Source organism: Anguilla rostrata, chromosome 18 (assembly GCF_018555375.3).
Source record: "Anguilla rostrata isolate EN2019 chromosome 18, ASM1855537v3, whole genome shotgun sequence".
NCBI lineage: Eukaryota > Metazoa > Chordata > Actinopteri > Anguilliformes > Anguillidae > Anguilla > Anguilla rostrata.
In genome coordinates this window covers 27,633,371-27,654,549 of record NC_057950.1, presented here as the reverse complement: position 1 = coordinate 27,654,549, position 21,179 = coordinate 27,633,371, and the positions used below count along the sequence as shown (strand labels likewise).

Below are 21,179 nucleotides of genomic sequence, written 5' to 3'. Positions count from 1 at the left end.
TCAGACAAAATAGTGAAGGAGCCATTCCTAAGGTCATTCCAGTTTCAGGAATAAAAATGGTCTAACCTGAAAGATTTCCTTAATTTCCCTTTATTGAGCCCCAGAGCACAGGGGAAAACACAGTGGAGAACCCCCAGAGAAGAGAGGAGCTGATTTACAGTATAACAGATTCTCACATTTCCCCCACTGACCTTTCCGGCATGTTCTTTCAGACCTGAGCACAGGGCTGCTGATAGGAGCAGGGGAATTGAGTTATCAATGTTTATTTTAGTTTTTATCTGTTTCTGGACATTTTTTAATCCAATACATGCAAGAAGAGAGATACTGACTCCATGGGAATCATTGTGCTATTGAGCCTGGCCTTGCTATTGCCTGTATGATTTTCCAATCACATGGAAGAGGGCAAACAAGTGAACCTGAAGAGATTGCTCACTCCATTCAAGAAAATGGCTTTGTTTACAGCATGGGTGTGTAGCAGCTCTGCCATTGGTCAGACGCACAGTACCTGCCACCTTGGAGTTGTAAGCCACTCCCACACCGCAGATGTTGTTGTTCGCTACCGCGGAAACCTCACCAGCACACCTGGTTCCGTGACTGTAAAGGTATGAAATTACAAAAATGGGAAAACAATAGCAAACCAGGAACAGCAGGAAAAGCTATGAAAAAATTCCCACCTACAGAAATATAGTACCCTCTGATCGCTAACTGGATCTCAGAATATGCTGTTTGCTACAAGCTACTTATTAAGTTAAATAGCATATAATATCCATTGTGTCTCTCATGATTAACAGATTAACTAATTTAATATAAAATGATCTGTCTTTCATGCTGCCCCTGAACCTGGAAATGTTTTATTTTAAATGATGGACAGATGCCAAGATCCTCTAAGAGTCAATATCTGGGCTCCCCCTGAAATGTACTGGCTTTCTATGTGAATTTGCGGGAAACTCAAAGGACCCGTAAACAGTTGGAGAAATTATCCTGCATGCGGTGCAATTGACTCGTTTGGCAGGTAATTAAGTGGCAAGGAGAGAATACATTTCTTTCAGGCTTGTATTGGTGAGGAAAAAAGTCACACGCTACTAAACTAACGCAGCAAATCAGCAACAGGCCTGTGGGCTGCCAGCACGACGCGGAGGGCAGGAGGCACAGATGCAGCTTTCACAGGTGCTGCTTCACATGAACTGCTTCATAGGTGCCCCTTCACAGGAGCTGCTTCACCGGGCGCTATTTATAGACCATCAGCTGATCGGCTCGCTTAGCCGGCGCGAGCAAGGGCTAGCGCACTCCTATTATAAACCAGAGCCAAGTCACGCTCCTGGCGGGTTGGTGCAGCTTGCCCTTGAGCTGCCCTTGAAAGTGGCGGTAAGAGGCGGTGATTAGGACGGGACGGTGCGATCTTAGAAAGGAGAGCGCTGAGCCTCTCCTTCCTGCTAGGCTGGATTCAGACGTTGTGCAAGTACACTGCGGCTGTGCTCCCTAGGCCCTCCCAGTCTGTTTGTGCGATCCGCTGGCGGGGGTGGGGGGACGGGGGTCTAAGGGCACTTGCCTGGTGGAACCCATCTGCAGGGGTGAAGCTAAAACCATTAAAATCGAGACCCGCACCTCACTGGTAGCGTGACTGCCCTGAAATTACGGAACAAAAACACGTCTAAAAGAGAATGTCCTCGCAGGGCCCTGCTTCCTGACACCGACACAACGAAGCAGAATATATACCAGCCGGACACCGCCACACACTTGTGCTGCGTTAATGCAGTGGAGCCCTGAGCTCTGAGATGCGGAGTTAATGGAGTTACGTGTGAGGAAAATCAATACTGCAGCCCAGAGCACCAGCGCCGCTCAACCTGCTGTCCCAGGCAACACCATCAGAGCCCGGCGAACTCCTAGCATCCCGCTAACGTGCTATCGGGCAAAGACGTAGCATCCCGCGGAGACATGCGGAAAATGACCTGTTAAACCAGTCGTCCGTGTAGCGGGGATACGGATAGGGGTCGTTGCTGCTGAAGTCAAAACTGGCTTCTGCGTTCTGAAAGTAGAGAGAGACTTTAGCTGTTTAATAAAATAAAATAAAATAAAAACAGAAGGAATAAAAATTTACGAAGAGACACAGTCCTATTGTTGTGCCGCTCCATCATGGACCATTTTCTTAATATCTGACTTTTACCTTGGAAATTATTTGGTTGCTATTTGCAAATGAAAATCTGTTTTACTTGAGATAATGCAGTCTCAGTGTGCACTTCAGTTGTACAAGGTCAGACATTTATTGTGAGTGAGTCGCAGGGAACAAAGAGGCAGAGGTCAACCCAGTCCAGTTTAACAGCGTGAGAGTACAGATATGAGAATGTAGCAATGCACTGATGGATCAGTTCAATGGTTCCTGAAAATATTCTGAATTTATTAAATTAAGAAGCTGAAAATAAGATCTCAACAAAGCCTGGAAAAGTAAAATAGCCAGAGTTTCACAAGATCCATGATAATGATGATGATAAAAATACACAATCATATCGTACCTCACACATCTTTCAATCACCACCAATGTAGGCACACACATGCACACCACACACACATGCACACACACACACACATAAATTATGTGGACATTTTGTGGTGAAACATCGATATCATTAAAAAACTGCATTACCCATTTCAAGCTGATTGCACATTTGTTGGATGATGCCCTGTGGGGCTGGAGGAAGCTCACAGTGGGTACTGTCCAGTAAAATATTACTTGTACATATCTGACCTTAATTTCAAAATCTGCAAAAGCTGGGGAAATTCATTGTCTTCAGTTGTAATATTACTTCTGCAAAGTTGAATGTTTTGACTGACCCCAAGTTCGAACAGATGGCTCCTCTGGGACTGTAATTTCCAATAAATACAATTAATGGAAGGCAGCAATGAACTGAACATCAAGGTGGGAACTAATCGTAAACACCTGAGGAGTAGGGGCACTTTAGAACTGCTCAAAGGTCAGCTGCAGGGCCAGAGTAGAGGTTATAAGGGTTACAGGAGGTATACAGTTATAGGTATGACTGAATCTACAGTACACATCAAGCACTTAACTTCTAATGACCCTGCACATACCACCTATATTGTTGCAATTCTATACTACATAGCATTACATATACAAACATATACCAAGTTTCATAGGTCTGGATCCAACCTGATTGGATCCAGACCTTGCCTGATTTGAAGGCAGGCTTTGAAATTCTGATCCAACTGCTAAAAGATTATTTGAAAAGTATTATAATTCACTAAAGGGTATATTCTTCTAAATCAACTGATACCAAGATCTGTCATATGAAATTCTTGCGTGATAGTATAAAGCAATGTAGGTCCATTCTCTGGAGTACATATATGCACCAGGAGGAGCAAGAATATTTATGAAAAGGTCATATAAATTTATAAACTCCTCTTTTGTTCAGTTCTGTAAAAGTCATGAGCCTTATTGTGTCATGAGATAGGCCATTTCCATAGCAACCCTTTGGAAACCCATTGGTATTTAAACAGTAAGAATATTGCAGTAGTTTTATGACAACCAACTGTTCTGACCATGTTCCAACATTTTCCGGTACAGGGAAGCACTGGTGAAATTGGAGACTGCTTCTCTTGTTGAATGGGCTGGCAAGAGTGAATAGGCCCAACCTTCAGACAAATTGTGTCAAAAAAAGATATCATTAAACCTTTAACCTCAGGCATGGTAAGCTAAGCATAGTGTGCCTTTGAGAAAAATATTACTCAGTGGCATAATTTACAGCAATTAAGCTTTAAAAATGCCACTTTACATGGAAATTAATATGTTGGTTAATATAAGATTCAGCCATGTTTTTTTAATATTCATGCACTATGTCCAACAATGAGCACAACCATTAGCAAAGCAAGAAGATGTCAGGAAGTGTGATGTTTTTCACCAGTGGACTTGGAATGCAACAGGCACTCAATTACTCACGCACATCTCTCACCCACCCAACACACACCACTGAAGACACAGACACAGACACAGACACACACGCCTGCGCTACTAGAGGCTAATTCAAACCAGTGAATGGCGTCATATCGCATCGTCTGGGTGGCCTGTGAATCGCGCAGGTAAATAAAATGGCGGTGTTCGGAGGAGCCTCGAGCGAGCTGAAGGGACGTCCCTGCTCCACGCTGCCGGGAAGCATCGGCCCGGCGGAGCGTGACTCCGAATCCACGGCCGCCGCGGACACAGGCGCTCATTCGTGGCTTCAAACCCGGCTGCGTTTCCAGGGCAAAATGAGGCCACGGCCCCCGTATCAATCACACAAATCGAGGAGCAAATAAAGCGGCTCGATGGTGTTTTTCAGACAGAAGTGCACGGTTCATTCTGCTTTCAGACACCTCAAACTCTCTCTGCCTTCCCACCCTCTTCCCCTGCAGAATGAAACGCACTTCCACCCCAGAGTCTTTATAGACGTGTGACATGTTTCCCTGTCCAGTACAGCTTGGCACTGAACGCGCTCCATAACGCTCTATTGTGATGCCTCTTCTAATTGCCAGGATGATACATACTCCCATCTCGCTGCCACCGCTTAGATTTGCGCACAGGCCATGTGACTAAAGTAGGTTGCATAAGCCCCTAATTAAAACCACAGCTTTAGCCAAAAAAAAAAAGAATAAATCTGCATATTAAACATTCAACAATTCCCTCTTCTAAACAGCATAAACGCAGGTAACATGCACAACAACTGTTAAGGTTCTTCATTTCTGTCCTAACAGCACTTTACGTGATGACTGACACGACTGGCTTAGTCGCTAATCATGGCAAATATACTGACTGCTATGTTTTGCTATTTTGTTTTGCTCCAGTACTTTGAATGGTAAGCCACAGAACCATGAGCATGAAATTCAACCAGCTGGATTGGCGTAGTGCCTTCTGGCAGTATCCTTGAAGAACACAATGAAGCTGACCAACAGAGCAGGGTACTTGGACTCGAGCCGGCTCTCTACATTTAGACCATACTTGCAGGATTCCTCCATAGTCTTCAACCTGTTTTCAACCACTAAAAGCTCAAGAGATAAGTATTCAAGAATAGTACATAAGGTTGTGCCACAGTATGAGGTACTTACGTAATTTGCAGCAAGATCTGGGTGCAAATAGTCAATTCCTGTCATGGAGAAAAAGCAATGTGTCAGCAATCTTTCTAAGTTACAGGGCCAGGGATTACAGTGCAGTCATTAGCTATAAGTAAGGTCCTCAATATATAATTCCAGCAGGACTTTTTCAGGATTGGTATGGGATTACTTTGTTTTCACATATAACTTTAAAGGTCCTGGAGTGAGCTCTGGAGACCAGATTTATCCTCCGGCATTTATGTGTCTGACTAAAAACCAAGCAAAGATCCTTTTAAATCAAACGGTTGAATCACTGGCATTTCCTTGAAACCCATGAGAAAACACACATTTTCGGTGGCATGAATGTGTCTGTGCAAACTATAAAATGGTCTATATTATTTTTAAATGACACGTATTGACTTTATGCTTTTTTTCTGTAAATAAAGAAGAGCGAAAACATTGACCTGTAATCATAACTGCATGCATCTCACTGATATTAAAACCAATGAGAGTTCACGCACCGTCATCCATGATCGCTATGGTTACTCCTTTCCCGGTGAACCCCAGCTCCCACGCCTGGGCCACGTTGAGATCCAGCGCAGGGGTGCCGTCTGCCTGCCCCGTGTTTATCTGATCGGTCAGACAATATGGGGGCGTTGCGTGAGATGAGGAACCCCAGAGTGCGTGATAAATGAGTCAACACCGAGCAGAGGCAGATAATATCAACGCCTCCGCTATTTGCCGCGATCCAGCCAGGGAACATTTAGGCACGACAAGCTAAATAAAGACACAAGTCAGGGACTGCCATTCAGGAGGTCGGCGTGGAGACAGATGCGATCACGCATCGCATATCCAACTCTAAACAATGGTATTTTGCATTTCAGACACTCAAATCACATATAAGGAAACATCCGCCAGGGAAATAATGGTTCAGGGTAAATATATACTCACAAGATACCACTGCTTGGTGAATAAGGGGTCATTCATATTGACGGTGATATCATCGATATTTCGGTAGCCTCTCTTCTTCCTGCTGAACCCCTCTTGGTGGGTCACTTTTTTCACCTGGTGGGGAAAATTAACATAATAGAAGTAAAGGCCTATAGCAGTGATCTTCACTCCAGGTCCTGGAGAGCAGCGTCTACTGGTTTTTGTTTTTGCGTTAATATCGGCAGCCAGTTCAGGCTCACGAAACCAATAAGGCGAGTTAACTGCTCTAATTAACCAATTAAGTGCCGAGTAACAACACAAACTGGCAGACCCTGTGGCTCTTCTGGACCAGAAATAGGTACAGACCGACCTATAGGTATACCCATAGCTATAGGCCCGTACAAAACCATTCTAAATGCACAGAAACCATTTCCCTTCATGTATTCAACAGAAGCGTCTGAGGGAAGCATGCGCATACCATTGTCTAGCTTTTGAAAAATTCACACAAATACTGATTTGCCAATCTACAGGGAAAAATAAGACTTTTAATTGCATTCAGCAACAAAATGAAAATCACACCGGTTCATTTGAATAAAAATCAGATTTTTCATGTCCATATTTCCACTGGAACACGGTGCAATGTACCACGTAATTTAATTATCTGCTGTGTCCTCGCTACAGGCAAGACTTTGCATGAATAACAGACTCCATTCATTTTTCATACCAAATTAGGCTACAGTTTGAGGGCTGTTTAGGTGCGTGTTTGGCAGTACTTTCAGGCACCGAAAAAAGAAATGATCCAAATTCACTCAGGGAAATCCTTGATCCTTTCTTCCTGAGACAAAGAATGAGAGTTGTTCAAAGAAAGGTGAAAAAACCCATGTGGTGTTTTAAAATGCACCCTGGCATATTGACAAGCCTTGGGTAGATGCAGAGTCTGCTGTGTATGCTTGTGTTCTCACTATAATATTCTGCTAATATTTCTGAGGAAGTCATTTAAAAGCTGTGTGAAATTATGAATGTGGTTTGATTAAACTAGCCTGAGGATTCTAGCAACAGAGCAAGCCTCTGTCTTTCTGAACAGGAAGAAGTCAAAATAAAATGCATTCCCTTTAATGATCTCATGAAATAATTAGAGTTCTCTTTGCAGAATTTCCAACAGTACTGATAAACAGTACGGCAACCAAAGATAATTCTTTCAACATCATTATAGCTATTTATAATTTCTCTTCCTTTCATTATGCATGGTATGGCAAATCCCCAGTACGAAACCATAATTAACTTTCACACCAATATTTGAATTAATTTGCCTTTGATCATATCCAAACTTGTGGTCATATTAAGTATATTCTGTGGTCTTATTTACAACTAAACAATACTTTTCAAGAAAAGTATTTTCGTTTTTTCAAAATACGAAATATTGCATTTTATTTTGATATTAATTAATTTTATATATTTTGGTGTAGATTTGCTGTTGGTACAAGACACAAGTGCCAGCAACTGGGTCAGTTCCAACAAATGATTTAAACAAAGTAAATTCCATACAAAATGAAATGATGCCCATTAAGTACCCTCCACCCCCAAATGCCCATCACCCCACCCGTCTAAGTGAATGAATGAACAAAACACAAACAGTAAACAAGTCATTTACGCGTTGTTTGGGCTGGGAAACATTTTACAGCTTGGCTTTTTGTACAGGAATAAAATTAATGAACTGTGCTTTATAGTTAAATTAATAGAGTGCACGCGCAATATAAAGTCACATTTTCTTCAGATAGTAAGATGAAAAAACACAGGGCCAAGTTACATTCAATCATTTTGGAAACATGGGGCAGCACTACTTTGGAATAGAACTGGTTTAATTAGTGTGGGCTTAGATATACAATATTGCTTGTTGTAACTTTGCCTCATTTTGAGATCAATACTTCTAACGACAGGCCTAGATTTTGCAAGTTTTAATTAATGAAGTATAGACAGAACTTTTTTGTACAGATTTGTTTGTTGAAAACATTTTTGTTGAGATACTAATTTTGTGTGTCAGCCCACTTGCTTCAGGAACTGAACTGGACTTGTGAAATCAGATTATGGCTTGTTTGCTAATTTCCCACCTCTCTGTTTCTAAGTTCCTTGAATAAAGCCCTCATTTCCTATTTGACTTTGTGTTGGTATTGAACTGTGTGGAGCTGAAACACTGTGTTTTACCACATTAAGTAATGTCATACATTTAATAACTTTTTTACCAGCAGTCATGTTGTATAGTAACATTACATTTATTACTGATGCTGTTCATGAAAACTATCCTTATTATTTATTAATATCATTCAGAAATAAATAACCTAGCCTGTAATATGTTCACCAATCCAGGTATGAGTGCAAAGGCAGTCTATCACAATAAAAATAGATCTAGCTGTAATGAGCAAAGAAAGTTATGATCCTTAACTCAAGGTGCATGTGTGCATATCAATATATTCATTTTCCACAAGCAGCCAACAAATACCTCTTTTTGTTGCTTCCGCTTCACAGAAAATTAGTTATATTAGCTTTGCAAAATTGATTATTTCTGTTTTCATTAAAAGCATTCCCACAGAAAAAAATGTAAGGGCCCCCTCAAGCGCATAAGAGCCAGTTTGGAGGATAAGAGCAGGATTACTTTGTGACTGATCCAGCTCTTAAAGGATTTTAATGGCTTGAATTATTTTATTTTTTTTAAAGCTTATGTGTTTATTTGCAAAACATTTAACACCGAGGTATGACATCTTGGGACAATCACCAGTCTGCATTATGCTGGAGCTTCTCGCCCCCACACCACAAAGCTCTTGGTTCAATTCTAAGACTTATCTTTAAGGGACCTATTGGCTCTTGTCCCGGCACTTAACATTACTTTGAGACCGACTGAGTTAAGAGTGCTGGTATAGACTTCTGCTTCAAAGAGTGTCTGTACACAAGGCTGATTCAAACCGCAAAAACGGGGCTCATCTCCAACCCTATGAGCAATTCAGGCCTGGATCCAATGGCTTTGTCATTATGCACTTTACAGTGCAAATTGTGATGGGTGACTAAGAGCACGCCATCTTATTACATTGGTTGGTCACAAAATGATATTTATTTCAAATGCTTGGGTAATCGTTACTGAAATATAATGATATTAACCCATTATGTGAAGCAAGGAAGAAAAAAGCATGTCAAAGAAAAATTTCTGTTAAAATAGATTCTTAATGATATCAGATTGCTTTAAAATCCCTTCGTGCAAGCCCCCTAGCGGCCTGGATGCATTACATTACATTACATTTATTTGGCAGACGCTTTTATCCAAAGTGACATACAAAAGTGCATTTCATGGTCATAGACAACTGCTAAACACAGGTTCAGTAAGGTACAATACTTATTTTGTACAGCTATTTCTAGCCAAGACACAGTTTAGTTCACACAGTGAACACTATTCAGACCTAACCTCTGCAAAGCCAACTAGGCAGAAGAATAAGCTACAGATGCCAGCATTCTGATTGGTCAAATCAGACATTCGGTGCTCCTGAAACCAAACAACCAAACCCTTTTTATATCCCAAACCCCTATACAGATGAAAAGATAATAATTCCCACTTGAGAATGATGCAAAAGTGAGTTTCATGAGTCAAAACATGATTTGTAGTGAAATATATGATTATGTTATGATTTATATTTTTTGGATATATTTGGAGACACTAGGGGAGACCAGGGTACACTGCTTACTTTTTGCTTCATAGATCTTTCATAGTTTTGCAAATCAGCTGCAGATTTTGCACGCTTGAGGTCAAGGAGTTTGCAACCCAGGACATGCATAGTTTTACCTCTTTTACATTTGTGATCTCTCAGTATTTCATTTCAAACTTAAGGGGATCAACTTCATTTTTGACTTTCTGCCAAGATAACTGAATTTGGGGCACTTTATTTCAACCTAAATTATGAATATAAGCTAGTTAGTACTGTAAATGGTTCTAGTGTCTTGCTTCATTCAAGCCATTTAGCAAGTCTCTGTGATGCTTACATCTGGAGTTATTACGGCTTAAATAGAACACCCCCTAAATGGGCGAGGATTGGCCAGATCTGGCATCTGTGTGAAGGAGTTAAGATAATTTCAGCCACTGAAATAATAATAATGATTTATATGGTATTTAAATTAAAAAATCAAAAGGCTTTAGGTTGTAAATACCTGAGTGTAGTCTGACCAGAATCTGTGAAGATGTACACTATAATATTCCTAAAGGTGGACAGTGTTTTTAATCAGGGTAAAAACATAGAAATAAGTCTTAAATAAGCCATTGTCTGTCACTTCTCTAATAGAAACAAGCCTGTTTCTATGGGAACTGTGGAGGGAGCACGGACACTTACCATGTAGTGCTTCTCCAGGCTTTGCCAACGCTTGAGGCTGCGTCTCTGCCTGGCTTGGGGATCTTCTCCAGGGTAGAAGTGAAAAAGTCTGTCTCCAAACGACAGCTGGCCAAGGAGAAAAACACACGGGACAAATCTAAATTGTGCACTGAAACCGCCCCCCCTTAAGGAGGGGAAGGAACTGGGACTGGCCTGAATTAAACATTCAGCTGCATCATGGGCAATTTGCTTTGTGCACTATCAATGAATTAAAATTCTCCTTGTGCTTTAGTGAGGAGAGGTGCATGGGTCCAGCCCACGGGTCTGAATGTACAATGAACTGATCTTAGCCCTCTGATGTGAAAGGAAATCTGAAGTCATGGACAGTCATGTGTTATATCCTAAGGTAAAGTCATAATATACAGTAGAAGACCTTACCCAGAGTAATTCACAGCTCATATAAAATAGATTCAAATTACTGTATCAGACCAAATATATATTTTTTTTTAGATTATCACAGATTATACTTTATTTTTTCTTGAATAATAAAAACAAAGACACAATTTAACCCCTTCTGTAGCACCCCCTTTCTTAAGCCTGAAAATGGCATAGCCTGGCATAATCCTGGTCTCTTCTGAAAGCTACCTCTTGAGGGTTTGTTTTCCATGAGTTCAAATTACTCTGAATATTACTGAAACAAAGTAACAGAAGATCAAACACAGAGGCAATCTTTTTCATTTAAAAGATTTCTGCAGTGGATACAGATGCATATGGCTGTGCCTGGTGGGTTTAGAAACACAATGGAGCTGTCACAACACAGCCACAACGATGGACAAATGCTGGTTCAAATTTGATGGCAATACCACCAAGAATGAGAATTCTACATAGTTTAAAAAAAAAAAAAAAAAACTATGTCTAGACAAGTTTCCAATAAGGCCATTTGGAGACTCCAAAAAGACAATTGGTAACTAAATAATATTATGGGTCTTTATAGGTTTAAATTACTACACTGGATATTGTATACTGTATATACTATATGCTAATGGAAAAAGTGTCCTGAAATTAACTTTCTTTCCCCTGCCTGTCACCATCCCCCTCCCTCCCCCCTTCTCTCTCCATCGCCCTCCCTCCCCCCTGCCTGTCACCATCCCCCTCCCTCCCCCTTCTCTCTCCATCCCCCTCCTTCTCCCCTTCTCTCTCCATCCCCCTCCTTCTCCCCTTCTCTCTCCATCCCCCTCCTTCTCCCCTTCTCTCTCCGTCCCCTCTCCTTGCTCTCCCCTTGCCACCTCTGGCAGGAGATCTATAAAATTGTAGAAAATCACAATAATAGCTATCTATTTTACTAATCCATTGATTGAGGTGCATTGAATGAGGTTTTTGTCAAGTACCCCACCCTCTATGAATACATCCCCCAATTTCACATGCCACGTTTATTATTCAAAGGCCTTATTTATAAGCATGTTGAATAATAATAAAATATGTTGAGAATGTATTTAGATGCTCGCCGATATAAAATGGTATCAAGTCCTTCATTGAACACGCCCTCTGCTGTGGAGTCAAAGCTGTTTTTACTGTCCTAAGAAATATTCTCTCAGACAAGTGATTTCTGCTGACTCTTCTGTTTAGACTTAGGCATTTAAAAAAAAACAAAAACCAACAATCTTTTTAGGCATGAAGTGTCAAGAACTTTTTGGCTAGTGCATAACATTTTCAGTGTGTGTACTTAAAAAAGTTATTGTTTGTTTACGCAAGGTAATTCAACGCTTGTCCTTTTATGCAAGCCGAACAACCTATACTCATTGGCTAAAATCCTTCTCAGTCGTAACTAAAATAGCTGGCCTTTGCCTGGCTATGTACTGGGCCGAAGTCATACTGTCCATGTCAAGTCATTATTTGGCTATACTGAGGAACCGCTTGGCATGTTCTGGTAAGAGAAGCTTATAGCTGGGTTCATCTTGCTCCAGAGAGCCTACAAAAAACTGAGAGAATACATTTTATGTACACGATATTTTTGTCTTGCATGCTTCTGCACATTTTTTGTCAATCCAGATAAGATTGTAGCTGGCGGTCGTATATATTAAAGAAGTTCACATAGTGAAGGATCAATACATTTAAAATGTCATATCCATGTAAGGTTATAACACATTTTTCAAAAAAAAAAAAAAATGTCAAAAAATTCTCACGTCTATTATTTTCATGTAAAATGACTAAACTCAGTATTACTGTATATTACTGTTCCTGAGACATAATCTAATACAATTTCCTTTCAGTGCCTCAAATCTATACTGTTCTTGTGGGGTGCCAGAAGACAGCCAATTAAAGCTGCAACAGAACATTAAGATTGTGCGTGCACTTGCAAGAAATAAGCAACTTTTATAACTGAAACCAGCTTCCTTTCAGTCTCAAGGACTTTAATGATGTTCAGGAAGAGACCCTTAAGGGTGTTGAACAATGAATTTTATCATATCGAGCTCGTGCCATTGAAAACTATTTTTAAAGCAGTGATCGAAATGCAATGTTGCAAGCTGACAGCTCGGAAATTAACTCTATTCTCTATTAGGCTTAACAATACGTACACATAAATAAAGAAGCACGTGGTTTTTGTTTCGCATTGTTTTTTGATGTTGTAAATATAGTTAGTGGTTGCCTTTTGAATTTGAGTATTCAATTATCCCTTCGGATTAGTCCGCTAATGTCTCCTGGGAACTTTAAACCAATTTACCCGAACCGTTCTAATTCTCCACAGAACTGGTGGGGTGATTAAAGACAACTTTACTTATCTCGCGTGTCGACCAACCTACATTACGATCAAAATTGCATTTTTATGCATTTAATATAGTCAACTATTCAAGACTATTACACACAGTCTCAAAAAATTAAATTATATCTGACCATAGCCTACACATAATGTCACGAAAACGTTGCGTGAATGATATTTCTGTTGCTGCTAAGAGTCTAATTTAATAAGCACGAGTTCTGCACTTATGATTGACACTGTAGATAACTTGATTCTCAAGAAAGAAAAACTGAATTCTCCCTTTCACTCCAACTACAAGCAGGTTTATATACAGTCGGATATGTGTGCGCAGTCTTTTTCCTATATACAGATATTTAAAAACAAAAGTTAGCAGCGCACAACTTTAAAATTTTCACTCCTTAGAAAATACAGTTGGAGCCAAATACGTGTTAAAGCATTACATCATATATGCATTAATGCCCCTCAATAACACACGTGTGCACTAAAATCTATAAAATGCCAAAGATTGGGGCATAGTTGAGCAAACATAAAAGCAAATGTGGATCACTTAACTAGCAAGACGTGGCGAGCTTGTCCACTGAAATGTATATTTAAAATGTTCAGTAGCCTTGTCTCACCTTTCGGGCGCTGTCAAACCCGTGCTCCATTGCAAGCTGTTGTGCTTCATCATTCGTACCTTCATGCAACTGAACCAAGAGATGGTTTGTAAAAACGTTCTCTTCCGCGGCTCCTTTTGAAACAACCAAGGCATTTAACAATATCAAGACGAACGGTTTCCCATCTCTGCAAAATCCAAGCATCGTGCCTCGCTATAAAGTGTGGTACTGGAGTTATGCGAGGTACTGCGAGCCTCTGCTAACCAAATCTTCAATCAGCGGCCGTCTGGATACATGTCGTCCAGAGCATATGAAGTTGGTCCGGCAGCTCGGCGCTGTTTGTAAGGAGACGATAGCTTGTGTTGGGAGCCAGGTCAGCATTTTCAACTCTCCTTTTCATGTATTTTTCATCAGCTTGTTCCTGTTGGTCTCTTTCGCGTGACGTTCGGCAGATCTTTGTCCAATAAGCTCCAGCGGGTGTGGCTGCCTGCCACGCCCTATTGTTTAAGTGCGCTTCATTTGCAGCTGCTGCTGTGGAAGTAGTTTCAGCACCTTGGAGAATTCCTCCATTGTGCACGAGCTGCCAATAAAGAAGCAAAAGTATAAGTAAAGTGGGTAAGGTGGAAATCGAGAGAGATGCAAACTACATCTGTGGATAGGTGGCATATTCAATATACCTGTTTCGCTATCTTGTGCCAGTCATCAATTAACTGATACTGTTACCATGACGTTACGAAACCAGGCTTGTGTAAATAATAATAATAATAATAATAATAATAATAATAATAATAATAATAATTATTATTATTATTATTATTACCTGTAGCAGCCCACTGCTATTAGCACACAGAAAAAATGTTAAATCAACCTCACCGTGGTGTATCATCAACAATTTCTATACTTCAGAATGATAGCGCTGGGGCAAGAGAGAGTGAGAGAGAGTTTCTGTGTCTGACATGTGTTGCTGTGGCAATATGATTGTAGTTATCCTACCAATAAAGCAAATTGAAATTTGAATTGAAAAAAAAATTGAAAATTGAGAGAGAGAGAGAAGGTGTTGGATGACAATGGTGTGGCAGGATTAAATGTAAAATATTTCCTAGAGGACCATGCTGACTGTGTCTGGCTGGTTTTTCTTTTATTATTATTATTATTATTATTATTATTATTATTTTCAGAATGTGATGTAGTGCCGGGGGACAGGGACGGGGACGAGGACAGGGGTTGGGGGTTGCTGGCAGGTATATATCATCTACCATTTGAACAGAATCATAGAAGCGTAGGATTTGATGGCTTACATCTCTCCCAAGTCCTTAAGAAACCGCATGCATTGTCAACCCACAACAGATTATCTGTCTTCTCTCCTCTTGCGTAAGAAGCCAAGGTTTCAGAATGCTGCAGTATTTCAAAAGGACAGTGCCTTCTCTTTATCTACCTCCATTTTTCCCTCTCAGATGACAGCCTGGAGAAACACATTGGCTAAAAATATATCAGTCACAAGAGTGATATGAACACACCTGCGGATGGGCATCCAGCACACAGAAAAATGTTAAATCAGCTGTAGCAGTGTTGGTTCAAATCTAAAAGAATCCAATAGGGACAACATTTACTCCTTAAGAGCTGACAGTACTCTGTCAGAGGAGATCATACATTTTTATGCTGAAGATTTTATTGTGGCATTTGTAGTCATCATGATTTGCACTTTTCACTCATGTAGAGATTGTGCACAGCCTTTTAACTTAATTTGAGAAACAGCGGTTCAATGAATATATACAGTATATGTACTTGGTTCCTCCATATTCATAATGGTTTCAGGTCTATATGAGGAAAATCATTTATGTGATACTGTTTCTTGACTATCTCGCACACTGTATTTTCAGTCTTTTCATTTTTTACAAACCATGAACGTGATCAGCTTCTCATTTTGAAATAATTCCCCTTGCTCTCGACAAATCACTAGCCAAAGTGAAATGAAACTGTGCTGCACATCTGTATCAAGGCAGCCTCTCAGTTCGGAACCAAATTTGTAATCTTCATTATTAATGATAGTTTAAGCTGCAGAAGAGATGGCTTAAACTAGTCCCGGGCAGTTCTTATGCTTATCACACCTCCCTTAAGGAGTTGCTTCAGGAAATAATCCTGCCATTGCTATACTGGGCACAGTCTAGTCAAGCTGAAGATTAATGGCAAAGCGGAAATGTTGGTGACACACGGCGAGAGTTTTCTTAAGTTAATTACCTGTTTAAAGCTGAGAACTCTGTGTCCATTGAACAAACAGCAGGTGTAAAAAGCAGGCGAAAGCAAGAGGAGTGCGAACTGGGGGCGAGGCTGTAAAAGAGAGAGAGATAGAGAGAGTGAGATTCCCAAAAACAACACCCCAGAGCTGCAAAAAGGCTCCGCTTAAATTATTAAACCTGGTACTGAGCTGCTTCCCTGGGACTTGGTGTATATGTCCTATCTATAAAAATGGGGATAAAATTTGATGCCTGTAATTACAGAGGCATCTGTCTGGGGAAGGTATACTGCAGGATCCTTAAAAGTAGAATAATGACCTTGCTTAACGAGCTCACTGTGCTGCGTGAGACTCAAATTGGTTTTCTTCCGAATCATTGTACTGTTGAGAATATTTATACCCTACAAACCCTGATAAATAAACATGTTCACCAAACCAAAAATGGAAAAAAAAATCTTTGCCTGCTTCATTGATGTCTAAAAATCATTGATTTGGCCTGAATGATTATATTGTAAACTGCTTAGAAGTGGTAGAGGGTGCAAGGTATGTGATATGCTTAACTGCATGTACGCTGAAAGCAAGTGCAGAGTGAGAATGGGCAACAGAAGGATAGAAACTTTAGTTCAAACGGGGTTGTGGTGTGAGGCAGGACTGCCGCCTGGTTCCGACACTGCTCAACATCTACATTAATGAGTGAGCAGTGCTGTAGGAACAATCTGTTCCTCCTGGCTTCACACTACATGAGGTAGAAGTAAGATTTCTTCTCAGTGCGGATGCTGTGTCCCACAGAACAAGGGCTACCGCAAAACAAGGTTCTGTTACTGGACTACTGCCTGACCCACACAGTAACAGGTCCGTTGTTAATTCAGCTCTTTAACAGATAACATTTGGTCCCACTTTTGAGAGTGGGAATAAAAGTTATCTGTTAAGAGTTTAATTAACACCGTTAGAGCTGGATTATCACAAGACATTTTACTGTGCAGGCTCAGGGAATAAAATTAAAGAAGACTTAAGATTTTCCAAAAAAAAGGATAGATGTCAGCAAAATAGGTGCCACTTTACTCTAGGCAGCACCAAACTAGAAGACATCTTAAATGGTGCTAAACTCAGTCTGACAGTTAGTGCAGAGAATGTGCTTTTTGCAATTAAGAGAGGGTTTTACAAAATTATACCAATCACAATCTGGTCCAAATTGTCAGTTATACAGCCCATTGCACTATACAGAAATGAGATTTTGGGTACACCTAGTGAGCACAAGTACTCTAAATGGGATGTGTATTGAGCAGAAAGCCTAGATTGCAGACTTCTGCAGAACCATTTTACAGGTTCAGAGAAAAAGAATAATGCATGTAGGACAAAATTATTACCTATCCCATTCATAATAAATATCCAAAGAATGAGCACTAATAATCATGTCCTGAAGAACAGTGAAATTTAAATACTAAAAACCCAAGACCTAAACCGAGAAAAAGTCCCCTGCTGTAAATCAACTCGAAGCTTACTGTACAAATCAAATAATACATTCTAATTTGATTCAGGCTTGGACCAGCTCTGTTAATAATCAACCACAAAACATAATAAACCAAATTATGCAGCAAACTAAAAAATCTTATTTGGAACATTCAGACAATATAGCCAAAACTCAAAACAAACTTTATTGCTACTGGGCCATGAAATGAGATTACACATTGGCTAAGTATCTCTTCACCTTCAAAGATGCACAGCAGAGACAGATTCTGTCCAAGTACAGGCTCTGAGGCCACAGCCTGGCCATTGAGAAAGGCCCCCATGCCCATTGTTTTTAAGGCTCCAAGCACCTTTTCATTTCCATAATTACTGTTGAAGTTGTTGTTGTTGCAAATAATAGCTTAGGCAATACTATGCTGATGGTCATGCCAGTCAAGCTTATTTGAATCGAGAGAGAGAGTGTGTGTGTGTGTGTGTGAGAGAGAGGGGGGGGGTCCTTGTTGTGCAGCCTGAATGTAAATTTCTGAAGAATGACTGTGAATAATGTAATTAAGATAACAGAAGGTGATGTATTAGCCTTGATGTGATTCTACAGGTAACATAAATCAATGCTTGTGCTTTCCATTTTAAAATGACATTAGTGCTAATACTAATGGCCTTACTGGGATTTTTTTTTACACTAAGCTCCCCCTCTTCTCTCTCTGTCTGTTTGTCTGTCTGTCTTAACCACCTGCTCCCCTCAAAGAACAACACCTGGATCTGCACTGAGTACACTCCATGATAAAGGCAATGAAGGTAAGCAGTCTTTGATCCAAAGTGCAATGAGTACATGCTCTGCTTTCTTCTGCCCAAAAAGGCTTTTGAAGTTGGGCACTGGAGAACACATTTACATAAGTGTGAAAGAGAGCACAGAATGCACACACTGCAGGCATTGTTGCAATGGGAACGTGCTTATTTGCTCCTCTCCTAATTTATGTTTATGTCCTTGTGAAAGCATGTTTGTAATATAATTGCATTAGCTGACAGAATGCAGTGTACACAGGATCAGACTCTTGAGAGAATTCACAAAAAGCTGTGAACTCGCCAGTGGAGAATGCACATCCTTTTGTAGAACATGTTCTGCCTGCTTCCATGTACTTTCCTAAAATGACTGTTTCAGAAATGGTACAGGCCTGATATTACAATTTGGTGTCTTCAAATTATTTTGGGTAAATGGGGGTAGTTCAGATAAAAGGAGCACTTGAGACGGTGAAATTTTGTGGAAGCCTTCATCTCACACACAACTTTTCAAGTTCATCCTAAAACCTGGGAGATCAGATAGAACCATTGCCCTGTCAAGATCAAATGAAGAGAGGGCACTGTGATGGATTTCAGGGAACATTTTCTAAAATAACAGTTCCAAAAGCTTTGGACTAGATTATGAGAATTCATAGTGTACCTGTTCTCCTAACTAATTCTCATGTTTTGGAAAGCGTTTCTGAAAGTATACAGCAAGTGGATCTTTCACAGTCTCTCAAAATGGTGCGTACTAATGGCCGTTAATTAATATTACCAATACATCATTCTTAATTAGCTGGGATATTTGTTTGGTCATTTGCTCTTGACTATGAGAACTGCTAAGCATGTCCTTTACATTGGAAGATAGCTTATTTTTGTGACACACGGACAGATAAAGCAATGGATATTAAAATTCAGACATAAGCAACCGTTCATCAATGCAAATAATACTTTGGTTGTCAAGCAAGTTTGTTCAACATCAACAACAAAAAAAAGGTTATGATTATACCTTTATGTGCAGGAGATACAAATGTTCGCCTGCCTAATCTGGGAGCCTATTTCTAAATAGCTGTGTCATTTCTCAGTAGGTTAAGGAAAAGGTCTACCTCATTTGCAGGCTGTGTTTTTCCATTATGTTGCACTCGTAGATAAATGTCTCTTTCTGATTTGCTACGGTGTTGTGTGTGAAAATTGAACAGCGCTGTCAGCCCGTGGTTGTCAAGGCTGCGGGGTAGGTGGGGAGACCGTGTGGATACAGAAGCATTCTGAGGAGCTCTTAGCAGAACTGTGTGAAGCTAGCAGAGCAGGCGATGGGGGATCTTCACCGCTTTTGTGCATTTGCCACGTGTGAACGCCAGCTCTTCGTCTCACTTTCAAAAAACAGTAGCACCACCTATCCAATGTCAGGCACTTCACACGATGAGCACTTTTCCAAGTAATACTATTATTAATATTTAAAGAGAGTGATAGTACGTATTATAGTACTCTTAATGACTTTAGATTAAACAGAAGTTAGGGTTACGAAAAAGAGTCATACCTCGACTCCACCCTTTCTCCTATGACCTTCAGTATACGGTGTGGACCAGGGCTGGAGAAAATTCATATAGAATTAGGGCTGGTGCAGTGCAGTGAGAACTGGACATAAATGATACTTTAAAGTCACTCAAACATTGCTATCAGATCATGTATACAAGTGGGCTACCCACAGGACTTTCTTACAAGACTAAAACAAACTGGCAGTGATTTCAGTTTTCTCCAGATGAAACCAGCCACAGAAAGAGAGATTAAATCTCATGTTTTCATGGAGCCCATTCAGTATTTTGACCTCCGCCCAGCTCAAATATTGGTGCCGTGATAATAGCTCGGACCACGGCATGTGAAATAAGCCATGTGTTCGGCATTATAATCGCGGGGAAGATAAAAAGTATAGATAAAAATAGATATTTTATCTAGCAATGCTTGTTTGATCTAATTCTGCTCGGTCCATCTGATTGGTGAGCAGGAAGAACTGTTTAATCAATAAAGATCAATAAAGAGGCCATTAAGATTAATAAACCAGACAATTCTGTAAATTGCCCATTGACTGCGCCCATAAATAAGATAAAATCCCAGGAAACTCATGTATTTGAACATCAGCAAAAAAAAGATTCACAGCCTATCTGGTTTCAGTTAGATCTTGATAGCACTCTGATTGGTGCACAGCAACGCAAGCATGTGTAATCGTGTGAATTAAAACACGGGGATTGGACGAATACTAATAAACTATAAATTTCACTAAGTACAAGCTTTCTGAGAAAGATGCATTAATATTAATGTTTGTACCATCTATGATTTACCATATTTTAAACTTGTTTAAACCTGTTTTTTATTATTTTTTTATTTTTATTTTTTCCACAGGCGATTGTACAGACGGGTAAATTGTTTACTCATCAGCATGTGGATTGCATAATATTTAATCAATATCTAATAAGCTTTTTGCCTCCAAAACAAAATAATTATGCTTAGTGCAGTTGATATTAGGTCTGAATAAGCCTCAGAATTAGGTTACCCAAAGTAGCTATTTTGGCAAATTTGACCATTGATTCAGTTGTGGGATTTTGGATGAACAATGTTGTAATTCATGTTGACCCCATAATTGTCCAGTGATATAATTTGAAAGATGGTTAATTAACTAGTTTTATTTCAAGGATTAATTTTACTGCATATTTTTACAGTGAAAAATAAAATTAAATAAAATAAAAAAATCAACTGAGAATACATCACACTCGTTTCACCACTTAATTGCCCGCGTTTGGTTGTCATGACAAACGTTGCATAGCTTGGAAACAGGTGCCAAGGCTACATTGTCACTACAATGAGAATAATAATGAGGCAAATTCTTATAGACACTGTCTGCGGCATGCCATGCCAGCTCTTCAAAAACAGAAAAATATAGAACCCTTACTACCGGTATGCCTGTCATCCCAATGAAACCTATCAGTACAAAAAGTAGGATG

General features: G+C 40.0%; 1 protein-coding gene across 1 annotated transcript in view; it reads right to left on the bottom strand.

Annotated features, from left to right (window-relative positions):
• The window catches only part of LOC135244664 (neuroendocrine convertase 2-like), a 22,901-nt gene extending 8,786 nt beyond the window's left edge, over positions 1-14,115 (bottom strand). The window contains exons 1-7 of the mRNA XM_064317132.1: positions 13,728-14,115; positions 10,374-10,478; positions 6,028-6,141; positions 5,598-5,706; positions 5,092-5,129; positions 1,950-2,026; positions 506-594 (exon numbers count right to left, since the gene is read on the bottom strand). Of these exons, the coding sequence (XP_064173202.1) occupies positions 506-594; positions 1,950-2,026; positions 5,092-5,129; positions 5,598-5,706; positions 6,028-6,141; positions 10,374-10,478; positions 13,728-13,910 (715 nt within the window). The 5' untranslated portion in view covers positions 13,911-14,115. The remainder of the gene's footprint in view (positions 1-505; positions 595-1,949; positions 2,027-5,091; positions 5,130-5,597; positions 5,707-6,027; positions 6,142-10,373; positions 10,479-13,727) is intronic.
• Between the last annotated feature and the right edge of the window lie 7,064 nt (positions 14,116-21,179).